The 16,267-nt window shown below is 36.8% G+C and overlaps 1 protein-coding gene across 1 annotated transcript in view; it reads left to right on the top strand.

Moving 5' to 3' along the window:
• Positions 1-16,267, top strand: part of Shc4 (SHC adaptor protein 4) — a 137,593-nt gene that overhangs the window by 105,035 nt on the left and 16,291 nt on the right. Inside the window, exons 8-10 of the mRNA XM_076848556.2 lie at positions 1,233-1,404; positions 3,642-3,702; positions 11,394-11,573. Of these exons, the coding sequence (XP_076704671.2) occupies positions 1,233-1,404; positions 3,642-3,702; positions 11,394-11,573 (413 nt within the window). The remainder of the gene's footprint in view (positions 1-1,232; positions 1,405-3,641; positions 3,703-11,393; positions 11,574-16,267) is intronic.

Genomic DNA, 16,267 nt, shown 5'->3' with positions numbered 1-16,267 from the left:
GCCCTGTTTCTCTAGTGTAACAGAAAGCTGTGAATTACATAGAATTATAAAATAATAAACATCAACAAGTTCTTTAGATTTTTTTAAACCCCAAATCTCTTATGTAAAAACAAGAACCAAGAACAAAATAATAAGAATCAAATGTCTACTATAGAACTTCTTGCTTGCTAATTTGCAGTATAAATAGATAAGCTTTCACTTAATTGTGGCAGTGGGTGGAACACGACATGACCCAATGATCTCGTTGTACTATCTAAAGCACAGAAAGTTCAGAATGAAAGCTGAACTCTTTCAGGTCTCTTAGACTCCACCATGTATGAAATGCAGCAAAGCCTCTGGCTTGCAAACACTAGGCTTGGAGATGTCCCTTAATGAGGTAGTCTAGGGTAGCAAATGAGAACCGTTACCAGAAGCCTTGATGCTGAATTTTTCCCGAATAGCACATTGGTCTTAGTGCTATCATTTTGTTTTATGTATAATAAACTCAACAAAACTTTGTGAGTTGTCAGTAGAATCTGCTTGTTCCAAATAGTCTTGATATATTCTTTTTTATAACAAATTTTTATTACTTCTAATTTAAAAGAAAAGCCTATTTGTTTCTTCTTTACCCTGTTTCAGTTTTAAAACCAATTGCATGTTTATATAAATGTACCCACTTACTACATATGGTTCTAATATTTCCTTATGAGTCCCATATATTTGTCTGGATCTGTGTAGACAAGATAGCTAGCCATAGTGTTCTTAGTCTTTTTCCATCTTAGTTTAATAAACTGGGCCAGGTATTCTACCCAAAGAACAATATCTAAATTTTCCTTGAGGAAAACATTTCCAAAATGCAACAATTGAAGCCTGCTGGAGATACCCAGAAAGCCTTTGCATTTTATGATAAAAATGCCTTATATTTAGAGAGTTTATTATTAATTATTGCTATTATTATTATTATTATCATTAGTTATCCCTGAGGGGAGACACAAAGCATCACCCTTGGCACTTTTTTTTTTTTTTTTTTTTTTGCTTACTCCACTTTGATTGTCTACAAAAACTAAACAACTCAACCATCTGGTTGCTTCCATCCAGATGTTTGCTATCACGTAGCACAGCTATACACTTAAAACACAAATGCAAAAATGTTTTCAGGATGATTTGCTTGGTTCTACTCCCTTTGCATCCTTTACATCACTTGAATTCCTGCCCAACCTCTTAGGGTTTCTTTTTTTTTTTTCCCTTTACAGTGAGGAGGTGCATATTGATGGTCTTTCAGAAGAGAGAGAAGATCATGAATACTACAATGAAATCCCAGGGAAGCAGCCACCTGCAGGTGGCGTTTCAGATGTGCGGATCAAAGTTCAAACTACAGAACAAATGGCTTATTGCCCAATACGCTGTGAAAAGTTATGCTATTTAGTAAGTAATGTTTTATTGTTACAGGAACCAGCAGTGTAAAGTCTCAGTGTAACTATGGCCCTATCACTACAGCATTTCATTTGAGGGTTTCCAAATGCCAATTTAGGGAAAGTCTCATCTTTTTCAAATGGTTGGTGGGAGAGTGAATGATAGTCAGAGCCTGTACCAGATCATTTTTACTCCCAGTCCACCAACCACAGCCTCAGCAGTCTCATATCTCACTTCACTGGAAAGACCAGGCCATCCAACATATTATCCTCAATTTCACCTTTCCCATCCCCAAGTCTTCCTGTGTTCTCCTTGCTTCTCTTTCTTAGCAATTGTCTCCAAAGCTAATTTTCCCCCTGTGCTCTTGATCCAAATCTCTTGAATCTACCCTTGTCCTGTCCATTAATTTCTGTCTCAGTATTTATCCTTTGTCAGTTCTTTCTCTTCTGCAAATAAACTTGGACTCCTACAATCCAACTAATAATGTCCTACCTCTTTCTTACCTTCCTTTCACTCACAAACTTCTGGAAAGAATTGCCTCTGTCTTTGCTTTCCTATCTACATTATATTATTAGGATTTGAACTCTGCTTGACAACTTGAAAGAAATTACTTTTACAATGATAATCTGCTTTAATTTTAAATTTGTTTTCCTCTCTGTGTTTTTCATCTGTCTACAGCATTTGGCATGTTGGCTACCTCTTCTTTTTTAGAAGATCTCTTAGCTTTCAAAGCCCTTCCATCTTGTCATTTTCTTCCCACATTTCTAGTTACTGCCTGTCTACCTTTCTGCTTGCCTGCCTACCTACCTTCCTTTCTCCAACATTTTATCATGAATGTTTCAAATGTATAGAAAAGTTAAAAGAACTATATAGTGAACACTCACATAGTCAACATCTGGTTTCTACAATTCACATTTTACTGTATTTGCTTTATCACATGTTGCCGTTTATCGTTCATTATTATGAACACATTTCAAAGCAAGTTGTATCTTCTTTTCATCTCTTATTTTCTTCTATCGTCTCTCCTGAAAATCCCAGCCCCACCTTTCTACAATGTAAGCACTCTTTGAGGCTCTGCCCTCAGCTCTCATCTTACCTCTAGCAGGCCACCTGTGCACATACTTCCTCCACCTTCTGTCTTCAGCCCTTATTTACTTCTCCAGCTATAATGCCAAGTTGTATTACCAAGCTTATTTATATAAAAGTTGAATTTGGCATTTTCTCCTCAACTTCAAACTCAATTCTTGCACTGATTTATTCATATTTATTATGGCATTGCAACTTTTTCACGAATCCATTGTCTTTTGTTTTTATCACATTTTTGGTTCCATATTGACTTGTTTTCAAGACAAGATTACTCCCATGAAAATGTCTTTTGAAGCTACTTAAAACTTTTTCATTCCTGTTATCCTTTTAAATTCTGGTCCTCTCTTGCCTAGATGGTTCTGAAAGCTCCTTTCCTGTCACCAGACTCATTCCTCAAACCCTCCTACACAGTATTGCCAGATAAATATTTCTTTTTAAAAAATATTTTTTAGTTGTAGGTGAACACAATATATTTATTTTTTTATGTGGTGCTGAGGATCGAACCCAGTGCCATGTGAGACAAATGCTCTGCCACTAGCCACAACCCTAGCCCTCCAGAGAAATCTTTCTAAAGCATAGACATTACCCTTCTCAAAGGCATCAGTTGATCCCCATTCCATTGCTGAAGGCAGCTACATATATAGGAATGATTGAAGCCCTTTTATTGGGTGAGATTTTTAAGAATAAGTTTGCTTGGTTAAAAACCTTGGTAGAATAGGGTTCCAGTCTGTCAATTCAAAGTTATGTGGTACTACAATGTCCGTGTTTATACAATGTCCTGAAAGTCACTTTCTGTCTGAGACTTTAAGTCCTAAAATGTGAACTCCCACGCAGAAAAGGAAGGACAGAGGACACAGGACATTAGCTGTCTTTATGATCACCCCCCTACACTATTAGACCCACCTCTCTAACTCCAAAGCAATACTATGAAAAGAGTATGCTCTCCCCATCCAGAATCTCAGTTTCTGACCTGACATTTCTTGTGTCAGAAAGTGAAGTTTCCTATTATATTCCTCTGGGAGTAGTGTAAGTATTTTTTCTTTTTAAAATTTATGCATGTGTACATAAATGTTTCACCATTTAAATGCACCAATAAAAATGGGGAAAGAGAGAAAAAGAAAAAGAGAAAAAAAATAATGTTTCACAATTTGATTCTCATTTAGCCTGGAAACTCCAAGTGCAGCAGTGTATATGAGAACTGTCTGGAACAAAGCAGGGCAATAGGTAGGTACAGAGTCTTTTCCCATCTGCTACCTCCTGATCCCTTTTAAGTCATATGAATGTGTGTGGCCCTTGCTCTTAAAATCTTTATGGAAAAGTCGTGTATATATAACTAAACACACAATTCTTTTACTGAAGTCTTCCCAGAGAGGCCCAGAATGCACAGATGTATTATTAGAAAGGCTTGTGGTTCCCTCTTGTTCTTGTGTGATCCATCATGCTGATGATTTTGCAATATGGAGTCTATCACTTCTCTGACATTATGAAAACTTTTTTTCTGGAACAGTGCTGTCTCTTCTCAAAACTCAAGGGATTTTCATTTCAAAGACCAAACAGTAAACTAATATTATGAAAACTGCCTGTCAAATTCTTTAGGATTAAGATAAAACCTTTGTTCCAGGTTGGCAAAGGAAACAAAAGGGTACTTGAAATGTGAGAGTACCAATTAGGGGCCCATCTGCTCCATACTTACCAGGGTACTACATGTTTTTGTTTTATTTATCTATCTATTTATTTATTTATTTTAGGGTACTACATGTTTTATTGCTGTGTGTGATCATTAATGTTAGGCAAAACTTGTTCACAATGCAAACAGGACATCAGCCATTAGATTGGAAATACATTTTCATAAAACAAGTTATATTGCCAGTTAGTCCTTTCATTCTTAAAGTTGTATAAAATATTTATATGGGAAGGAAAGTTTTTCAGCTTTAGAGGGGGAGATGACTGAACAGTATAAATAATGCAGTGGAGGACAGAATTGGATAACCACATCTAAAGCTAAGGCAGTATTTTAACGTATTTAAAAACATGACTCCTGATTAAAATATCATGGCATTCTTCAAGATTACTTAAAACTCTAAACAGAATAATAGGAGATTGCCATCTACAAAGTAGTCACTTCAAGGATCCTTTTATATTTCCTATGTAATTATGCCAGTGCAATCTATTAATTTTATTATTTTTACACAATGGAGGGACATATGAGGATTTATTGTTTCTAGTGTAACTGATTGTCACTCTCTTCCATCCTAAAAAAAATAAAAGGAATAATAAGGGCTGGGGTTGTGGCTCAGAGGTAGAGTTCTTGCCTAGCATGCATGAGGCACTGGGTTCAATCCTTAGCACCACATAACAACAAAATAAAGATATTGTGTTCACCTATAACAAACAAATAAATAAATAAATAAAGGCATAGTAAGCTAAAGCAGTATTTTAACTTATTTAAAAACATGACTCCTCATTAAAATATCATGGCATTCTTCAAGATTACTTAAAACTCTAAACAGATTCTTAATAATATGACTAATCAAGCTAATAATTGTAAATGTGAATGTCTTTTTAAAATTATGCTAAGATCTGTAATTCCTCATACCCTCTTTCTTTTCCTTCACCCAGGAAATTCTTAACCCAGGGATTTAACAGTTAGTTACATACCATGGATAACCTGTAATATTGTAAACATCTCCCTGTGCTGAGCTCCCTTGAAAATACTTCTGTGTCCTTTTTAATCTTATTCATATATTCTTCGCTGTTCAGCAGTTCATTCAGTGATATTTATTGAAGACTTCTCATGGACCAGGCACTGTGCTAGCTGCTAAGGATAGACAAAACTAGCACTCATGTACTTTGCAGGTTAGTCAGAAAGACACACATGAACAGATGCTAACAAATGTAATGAATGTCACAAAGCCCAAGATGATATGGGAACAAATAGTAGGAAACCTATTTAATCTAGGGAACTACAGAAGGTCTTCCAAAGGAAGTGACAGTGAAATCAAGATCTGAGGGATAAGTAGGAATTATCCAGGTACAGTGGAAAAGACAGGGAAAGAAAGGAAGGGAGAGAAAAAGACAGGGAGAAACAGAAAGAATGAAAATGAATAAACTTCAGAACTAAGTGTGCTGGCACCCGGACTGTGGGCAGAGACAGCACAGGGCAGAGAAGAAAAATGAGTCTTGAACCTGTAACAATATCCTAAGGAACGTGAAAGTTTTTACTCCTGCCCAGATACCTCCCTTTCCAGCTTGTTTCCCTCCTCTCCATTAAACAGTCATCATGATCATATCTTGCATCCTCAGTCACCCAGCTTCTGAAGAGAACTCACTGAATGAAAATTATCAACTTCTAGAATTAGTACAGTATTGTAAATCACAATACAACTATTGGAGGAAAGTGGCATGTTTCCCTCCTCTTCCACCCCTCCCCCTTCTCCTCCTCCCCCCTCCCCCTTCTCTTCCTCCCTCTTCCTCCTCCTCCTGTTTCCTCCGCCTTCTCTTCTTGTTCTTCCTTTTCCTCCTCTTCTCCTTCTGCTCCTCCTCCTCCCCTTCTCCCAAGAGCTCTTATCTTGATTTTTATTTTTTTACATTTTATTCTTCCTCCAAAAGAATAAATGTATGAAGGAATTAACAGAGGTATCATTTTAACCTTGTTCAAGATTTTTCTTTTTGTAAGTAAAGCTTAGTTATAGAATCCAAAATTAATTATTTTTGATTATCTTGGTTTTCTTACTTAAACCAACAGTGTAACTTCTTATTCATATGTGGCATTTATATGCCCTAAGCCACCATAAGCAGATCCAAACACACAAGTAGTCTTTATAATAAAAAGTTGTTTAGACCTGGGATGTTTTTCCATAGAAATAATTTTAGCAATGATGCCTCTTACACAATTACACTACATGATACTATTCTGGTTTGCTTAAACTGGAGCATAAATGTCTATTTCATTATGAAAAATACAGTTAAAATTCTGTTACTGCCTTTCATCATGGTGGCTCTATGGTAATGATTAACTGAGAACATTGCAGAGTCTTGGGGAAATGAGAGATGGTGTTTGTAATTGAAAAAAGTCCTCCACTAGATATATTCTTCCACGATTAGTCCCTGAACTACAACAATGTTTTTGATGAGGAATCATAATATTAGAAAGCCATCTTACCAAATCTTAGCCACTAGCTGGGTGCAGTGACACACCTGTAATCACAACAATTTGGGAGGCTGAGGAAGAGGATTACAAATTTGAGACCAGCCTCAGCAATTTAGTGAGTCCCTGAGCAACAAGACCCTGTTTCAAAACCAAAAGCAAAGCAAAACAAAACAAAATGGGCTGGGGATATGGCTCAGTGGTAAGTGCCGCTAGGATCAATCACTGGTACCAAAAAACAAACAAACAAAAAAACCAGTCTTGGCCACTAAAATCCTGGTGGGATAGAGGAATTCAACCCATGCTCCAGAGGCTAGAAGAAAGATCCCTTCTATTGTGGCAAAAGGGATTTTCCTACTGTAATGTCCTTTCATCCCTAGATAACCATAAGTCAGGTTCATATTTCAGGTTTATATCACCTCCTGGGCATGTGTTTAAAAAGTGATCTGAAATTCTTGACCAACGAGCAAATTAACCAGTTGCCAGAACAGCAAATATATAGTTTTTATGGCATTTTCCAGAGCTGCATATGTAAGCATTTGAGAGACACCTATATAAATATTTTTAATAAGGTTTGGATTTTTCCTCCCAAGACATTTATTTATTCAAATATTGACTTAAAACTTGAATTTTGGGAGTATTATAAATATTGCAATAGGTTATTGAAGGATTTAATTGTATTTGTTCTAAACACAAAATTTAGTGCTATCCTTAGCACTAAATTTTTTTCTGCATGGAAAAAAATAATTAGCAAAGTATAATAACCTTCAAGTATTAACCTTCAAGTTAAATGGAAATGTTGATATTCTAAATCAAAATGGTGTTAAAGTTCCATAAACCTTAAGGGCTTACACTTGAAAATTTTGTTACAGTACATATATGGTGTATATATTTATTTTCTGCCACAAATCTTCTCTTAGGCAGGTTGGATAGGTTTTCAGAGTAATATTTGGCACAGAGAACTTTTGGAATGCATAATGGCTGGCATATGTGACTAAGCTCTCATCAACCACATACTTTAGCCTAGAATGATATTAAATTTGGGTACTGGGTGGGGTGCCTTTTTTAAAAATTTAAGACAACATTGCCAACTTCAGTATGTTGTTGCATTTAAAAAAAAAAGCAATGGTAGTTTTCAGGAGAGACTGTATACAGACATCAAGGCTTCTGTGTAATCCTTCTGAATGGTAAATTTGACGTGGTCAACTCAGGCTAATGCTTTGGGAAGAAGCAGATGTGTTAAAGGTTGATTCAAGATCCTCAGAACATGATGGAGTAAAATATGCTAAGATAGGAAAACAGAATAGACATTCAGTCATTTGTTCATTTAGCTATTTTTCTTCTGAGTAATAAACAGGTAGTGAAGATGCAAGACCTACTTAAAAAAAATTGTTCTAGTCTTTCTTCTTTAGGACTCAAGGAATTTGTGACCTGGAGGGGAAAGATAGACAAGTTAACAGATAAAATATATTATGGAATGGCATCTAACCCAATTTAAAGGAAGGAAGAACTCAGGAGAAAGCTTTCTGAAGTTTCAGGTTTTAAATAGTTTCAGGGCAGAGTTGTACAGGACAAACAGGAGTTAAAGAATGGGGAAGGTTATTGCAGTAAGAGATAAATATCATGTATCGGGGCTTAGCATCTATGAATAAATAAACAGCTGAGTACTATGATAACTATTTATTGATTGCCTACCAAAAGGCAAAGTCTATGTTCAGTGTCTCACTAACATTAGTTCCTTTAATCCTCATGACTCTAGTTTAAAGATATGAAAACTGAATCTTGGCGGGTGTGGGGTATGGGGTGGGGTTACTTAGCTTGCTCCAGGCCACACAGTAAGAGGTACCACAGGGGTGTGAAACAGGTTCATATGAATTTAGAATATTTGGTCATATTCTAATTTCAATAAATTTTTATGAGCAGCAACTCCTAAACAAATGATTATTCAATCATTTATTATAAATACATATGCCAGCGTACTATGCAGACATTATAAAATACACATAGAATACTTTGAAGTTGGAATTTATGGTAAACAGTTTTTTAACAGTCTTGCTAATCAGAACAACCAGATGCTATCGTTAGATAACATTTTGAGACCCAGTATGCATTTAGAGCATTTACTGATAAAGAAAATAGATGTAGATCTTCATTTTAAATCTTGGTAATTTTAACTTTTGGGGGCCAAAGTCTCACCTGATTATATTGTTATTATTCATAAGCTCATAATGCAACCAAGAAGAAGTTTGTACTAAGAGTCAAAGAATGATCTTCAATCCTTGATTTCTTTGCAGTGATCTTTTAGTCACTTTTCATTTGTGAAAGTAAATTTAGTTTAAAGTAGATAATACAACTCATAAATCCTCTTAACCAAGCAAATGGAAACTGTAATATGTTGCAAAATATACAAACAAAAGAGGTACTCTGTTGACCTCTCTCCCTGCAGAAACCCCACTCCTCTCTCAGGAAATCCTACTATGAAGTATACCACTTGACCAGATAGCATGAAACAGCTGACAAACAGAAAAGGAGTAAAGGAGGAGCAGGCAGTAAGAATGTAATCTGGCTGATCTTCCCCTACTTGATGTACTCTTAAATTTCTATACTGTCAGTTAACAGAATCATAGCACTTAACTCACCAGGAGGTGTTAAATTAACTCACCACTATGCGTTAGATTTGTTGTAGGGCACAGATGAGACAAGGCACTGAAGATAGCAGAAAATATTATTTGGCTGCAGCCAGGTTCAGAGTGTACAGCTTTCACTGTAATCAATTAATCCCCTGAATCCCAAGTTCAGGTAGTTTTAGAACTTTATGCCCAGCATGTAAGGGGAGGGGCTCAGAAGTTCTCATAAAAGCAGCTTTTTCTTTCACTGTTTTGGGCAAGTTAACCCTTCAAGGACAACACCTGAGAAGAGGAGAGCTACTTCTCCCCTTTCTTTCCTCCCCCTGCCAGCTGTTACTATGGAGCCCAATTGGTAACTTATTTTATCTTAGAAATGTAGACATCTCTGTGAAGCTCCAGCTCATGGCCAGAGCCCTTGTTAAAGGATTTGTCTTTTTATTATCATATTTTGCATTTACAAGCACACTTTTACAAACTACTATATTGGATATGTGTTTGTGAAAAACTAGTAAAGGGGTGTTCAGCACCTGCAGTGCTGATTTCTTCCAGGTCACTAAAATAGAGCAACAGGAAAATATGAAATTTACCTACATTGAACTTTTGTAGAGGCTCTTTTTACCTACAGTATATGGTTGAAGAAAGGAGCGAGCTCATTTTAGTCTTAAAACCAATTATGGTGAAGATTTCTGAAGAAGCTTAGTTAAGATTTTCTGTGGAGGAAAGGGTGTCACTACAGGTCCTCACAGGAGTTCAATGACTGAAGCAATAAAGGATTAATGCTGTTTTATGGCAAAGCAATGGAAGGTCACTACTTCATGTGCACCTCATGGAATAGTACATTTAGCTAAGACTTAAGTATACTTGTTTAAACAGAAAAGCAAAATACTCTATCCTGGCAATCTTCGTAAAGAACTATCTGGATGCCACAGAGTACTTCATGCCATCAGGTAGTGCTAATGTCCATGAATTCAGTATTATATGCCAGGTATGTGCAGGGTGACAGCTGTGAACAAAGCACACCTCATCCTTGTTTTCATAGAGCATATGGTTGAGATGTGTGCAGAACTCCAACAATTAATTACAAATAAAAAATGAATTGTTCTTGTGGTATGGGCTTCAGTGGTTAAGCACAAAATACTAGGAAAGAAGAGATCCAATCTAGTTTGAAGGGTCAGTGAAGGCTTTCCTGAAGAAAGGAGTTTAAACTGACATCTGAAGGGCAAGAGTGATGGATAAGGGGAGAGAAGAGCATGTCAATCAGAGAAGAGGGGCCTTACTATGGAGACCATACTGCAAGGTCAGTGTGACCCCAAGCAGAGATCTGGAAGGAGAAAGGAGGAAGGGGAGCCAAGTACAATAAAACAGGGCTTGCGGCTTGTCAAAGAGTGTGGGAACAATCAGAAGGTTTTTAAACTGAGAAATATGACCAGATTTGCAGTTTAAAACATAATTGTAGGCACTATGTATAAAATAGAGTGGATGGGAAGAGAACAGCTTAAGAGGGAAGGAGATAACCTGAGGGTAGAGTCCTATCCATTGAATAACAGAAGGAAATATTGCAATTGGTGCAAGGCTGAGGTTGGCAAGAGAAAACTTTGAGAGTAAAACCAATACCAAACTTCCCATACTTAAGAATTTTAATTTATTAATTCATTTATTATTTTAAAAATATACTTAGTTCACAAGAAGTAAGAATTTTGAATTAAGTAATGAAGCTTTTGAAAAGGAGTTTAACAAATAGATATTCAGATTTTATATAATATGTGTGTTTTCCTGATTGCTATGCTACTACTACAAGCCAAGCCATGGATTGGAACTGTTTGCTGAGACAATTGCAACCCCACCCCTCTTGTTTTTTCTCCAGACATTCCTCTTCAGAATCTTTTTGCTTATCTTTGATCTGCTTTGGGGATAATGGGTCAGCTGAGGGACAAGGCAGAGAAGGAAAGAAAGGCCAGAGAAAAAGTGTCTTTTCCTTGAAGATTGGTGCATGGCTTGATTTTATGAGTGAGACCCTAAAAATCAGTGTTCAGTTTTTGTTTAGAGTAGGCATGACTTAATAGCTTCCTGTCATTTCTCTACTTAAACTTGATTTACTGTTACAAAAAATATAATGAATTGATCACTGCCAATCACTATAGGTAATGCCCAGGAGAAAGGGGTGCACTGTCAGCGAGATGCCTCGTTAATGAAGCATACATGTCGAATGGATCTTTTTGATGACCCTTGCTACATCAATACGCAGGCTCTTCAAAGTACATTCAGCTCTGCTCAGAATCAAAACCCATTTCAGCCACTGGACAGCTCATGGCACTATGGAAGTAAGTATCTACTCATTGTCTGTTTGGTTTCCTGGGGGCCATGCTAATGAATTACAAACCGTGTATCTGAAAACAACAGAACTCTTCTCTCACAGTTGTGGAGCCCAGAATTCAGGTCTTGTATGCTGAGCTTTGAAGTGTTCTCTTCCATATATGGATCTGAAAAAGACCTTGCCCCGTTTACTCCCATTGGTTACCCTATTTTACCTGATTAGAATGCTGTCCAATTTTCCTCCCATTGGTTACTTTAGAATACTGTCTACTTTATCCCCATTGGTTATTTTAGAATACTGAACCTGTGGAGGGAATTGCCATGGTAATGGGACTCATCTCCCTGTCTTGTCCTCCAGTGGCATTTTTCTTATACCCTGCCTCTGCCATCTTAGTGTTCCCGAACTCCTGCTTAACATTTTGGCTTAACATTTTCCCCTCAGAGATATGATCTCAAAATTCTTTTTGGGTGGCTGAGAAGCTGACATCTTCTTACAGCTGCTTCCGGCTGACAGTGGACTGTTGTTCCTCTCTATTTGAGATTCACAGAACTCTTGCCCTGTATGGTCAAGAGGAGACAGCGGAATGCCTGGGTCCATTTGTGGGATCAGTTTGTAGCCTTGTTGTAGTACCAGCTGGAGTTTGATTGCCTTTCAGTGAGAAGAGAGAAGTCTTATTAGGTAGGTTTAATAGGCAGGGTCCAAATAACAAAATCAAAAGGAGTATTAAAAGGGGTCCTGCCAAGGATAGTAACCAAGACATCCAGTTCTACAATTTTGACTATGGCTATGACTTTGACTGTGACTTTACTTTCAAATTTTGGAGGCTTGGTATGTTAATTTCTTTGCTGCACCCATAACTATCTCAGATTGATTTGCATAAAAGCCACATCCTTCTTCCAGTAAGAGACATAATCTCCCTTTCCCAGCAGTTAACAAATCTAGTCCCATTCTGTTTTGGAGAGTGACTGCTGCTAATGAATCTGATTTTGAAGGGAATTATGCTTTTCACTATTTCAACTAGGCCACAGGAAAGATCTTTAGACAAGCTCTGAAAATTAAAAGGAAGGTGGTTAGCCCCTCTACCCCTGTGCCAGTTGGCTGCTGGCAATTCTTGGTGTTCCTTGGCTTGGGCGCACTCCATTCTAATTTTGCTTTGGTCTTCACATGGTCTTCCCCTGTGTCTCTATTTCAGATCTTTCCTTTCTTGTAGACAACAATCACTAGATTTAGAGTGAAATGAGATGATTGTGTGAAATATGATCAGCTCATCTTAATATCCTGGATTTAATGATATTTTCAAAGACCCATTTGCTAAATTAGGTCACATTAATAGGCATCCAGGATTAGAATTTGAAATTATTTTTTGGGGACATTATCTAACTCATTATACTGTCTCTTGTTTTTAAGGAAGACTATTTCCTTGACTTCATTTTTAGGGGGTTGTAAAGATTTTTTCTTAAGTTCCTCCCCATGGTTAATAATAGATTAGAACTTTATGGAAAAATTTTGGGTTTCAAGTTTTGGGTACATTAGTTTTGAATATTCTTTCAAATACTTTGAAATTATTCTCATTTTTTGGTTTCTGTAATGTGTTTTTACTGAAGGAAGGATTGTCAAAACTAGAATTTTGAATTTGTTTATTTGCATGAGGTACAATGGATACCATTTATGGTCTGTTTAGTGATGTCATTTATATTATTTTTAAAAATCCTTGATAAGTCATCTCTATAGCACTAAAATGAGCTCGCTCCTTTCTTCAACCATATACTGTAGGTAAAAATGTAATAAGACAAATATCAGTTTGCTGATAAATTGCTACCAGGAGCAAATGCATAAATAAGAACATAAATAAAAGCAAAATAAACCAGACACCTACAATCAACTAAAAAATAAATAAACAAAAATGTTTTCATAAAATATTCAAGCTTGTTGGTTTTAGAGATTGGCTTGATGTCAAATTTGGTTTGCTCCAAAACTAGAGAACCAGTCCCTGAGAAAGTCCTTTCACTAGCCCAGGAAGTATCTCCAGAACTGCCAAAAGCAAATTTCCAGCTAGTGTGGCTGCAATGGCAAGAAAAAATTTAAAAGGAGATTTTGTTGAGCCTGAACTTCAATAGACTACCTTAACTCTCTAGACAAAGAGTTCTTATTGCCAGCCAGGTGGCAAGCAGTTTGTCTTTTTGCACACTTTCTCAGATCACTTTTGGCATCCAACCCAACCAAGTAGGGTTCTCTGGAAGCAGACACTAAGATGGTACTTGGCATGCAAGGTTTTTATGGGGATCAATATCAGAAAGCAAAGAGGAGAAGGAGAAACTGGGCAGAGGGGAAAGTAGAACTATAGAAGTACAGGCCTAATAAAGCCTTGGCCAGCCCCACAGAGAGCCTGTGTGTTTTGTCAGAATTGTCCTACATTGAGCCTAAATGGCTGGGACTTTATAACCCCCATGTATCTCAGTCTGGATGTGTACCACTCTAAGGAAGATAAGCCTTGGGGCTGCTGAGACGGACCCTGGAGGGCTGGTTAGCTGGTAGCTTACTTCAACATGGCCGCAATTGGTTCTTCCTTGAAGGAGAATCTAGGCAGTGTATCTCTGTCCACCACAGAGGGCATCTTGTAAGATGGATGATGGGAAGTGAAATGAATTTATATTTCTACAGTAAGTTCACTTGATTGTCCCACATATAATGTCTTGGGTGGATAAGATAATATTTGTTATAGAGTTGGTTTTAAAAGTAGCTTTATGAGGAGTGTCCGTTTGATAGAGACACAACATATCAGAAAACTTATTTAGTGAGTTGTCCAAATTAGGTGATCTGGGGTATTTTTTGATTCAAAACTCTACTTTCTTTATAATTGAGTCTTTGGTATTAAAAATACTTACAATCTAAGCAAAGAAATTTTTTGTGTCATAGGTAATTAAGTAATATGAAAAGGCAAAAATAATTCAAAACAAAATTTCTACCAATAGTTGAAAATAAATAAGGCCTTCCTTGTCTGAAATTGCAATGTCAAGGTATATTTTCCCTGAAGAGCTTCTTTTTCACCTTTTCTTAACTCTCCCTAATTTAGTGGCAGCATATTTAATAATTTAGACCTCCAGTACTTTCTTGTTCTTTGTTTCCTATTAGAATGTAATATACCATGACCTCCTGGGCTTCTTGTTGCTCTCTTGAGGTAATTTTCAGCCTTCTGTGACTCCCTCCAAAAAAATTAAATCCAACTCCAAAAGCATCAATAAAGTTGATTTAAGAAAATTTTAGGAGAACTTGGGATGAGGTAACTTCATGCATATTTTTCTATAAAATGTTGTAAATGAATCTTTAATCTTTCCTCCATAATATTTCTTCCTGTTTCCTTCCTTCTTCCCTAAAATACTCGTTAGCTATTTTAGGCATATTTAGCCTCTTTTATCCAGACAAAAACTTACTGATCTATGAAGAACTAAAAACAAAACAAAAATCCATAGTTATGAACCTGTTATTGTCCATGCATGCTCTCAGGACTCTTCAACTCATCCTGTCACACTATCAATATAAAAAAAGTTCTGACACATGTTTATTTTTACTGATCATGGCAGAAGGGCATCTTTCATTCTTGAACTGATTTTCTGTCTCCATATTATTAATTTCAGTTTAAGTGCCATAAGCAGGAAATGCCTCAAAATGCTCATGTAAAAAAGACCAACATTTTATTTCTTTTACCCATTGGTTCAAAGACTGGGATATAGGGCTGGTATAAGTTTGCATTGCTGTTCTTGACATCTAGCTTCCATCTCTGGTCTAAGATGGTTGTTTGGATTCTCACATTTGTATTCAGCCAGTGAAAGAGAGACAGGCAAGAAGAGTGCTGTATATTCTTTTGAAGAATATGACCCAGAAGTGGTGGATATTATTCATTCTCACTGGTAGAACTTGTTGTTATACCTATCTGCAAGGGGAAGCTAGAAGAGTTACCCTAGCTGGGTACCTAGCCAAAATTTTGGAGTTCTATAATGTAATGAAAGGGAAGATAGACATTGTTAGACAGGTAATTGTCTCTGCTATGGTATTTTTCTGCCTCTCAAATATGAACTTTTATTTTCTCATATAACATATGTGCCCTCTTCCCAAGGGAGATCCACAAATACCCATCCATTTATAGCATCCAAGATTGGATAGGTATCCCTGTTATCTGCCAAGTTATCTGCCCTCCTTCACACCCAAACTTAATAGTGGAAAGGGGATAAGATAACTGTACTAGAAACACACATTTGCAAAGGGAAGATTGCAGCAGCACGTCATTGCAACTTCCAAATCCTGCCAGCAGTGGAAGATCCTTGAACTAGAAGTGGAGAATGTGGTTTGCTTGGACCCTGGCTCAGCTATTTGAGAGGACTTTGTTATCATGGATCTAGACTATGCCCTTTTCGTTGACCCTGCTATTATCTTCTACATGTACACCTAAAGTAAGTGTTGGAGAATGTGCTTTTCCTGGAGGCTCTACCACTTTTGCAGCCTGTATCAGTTTGCTGTCAAATTGCTACCAGGAGCAAATGCTTAAACCGGAACATAAATAAATATGTTTTCTGTTGATAGAGACATATATGAGGCATTGTGATTTCTTTGGCAATGTGATTTACTCAAAAACTTAGTAGGATTCTACTTTATTTGATTAGAGTCCTTACCATGTGAAGTTTTACATAATATTCCTTTATTGTC

Source organism: Callospermophilus lateralis, chromosome 3 (assembly GCF_048772815.1).
Source record: "Callospermophilus lateralis isolate mCalLat2 chromosome 3, mCalLat2.hap1, whole genome shotgun sequence".
In the NCBI taxonomy this organism is placed as follows: domain Eukaryota; kingdom Metazoa; phylum Chordata; class Mammalia; order Rodentia; family Sciuridae; genus Callospermophilus; species Callospermophilus lateralis.
The sequence above is the reverse complement of the archived record's forward strand: the minus strand, read 5'-3'. Positions and strand labels throughout refer to the sequence as shown.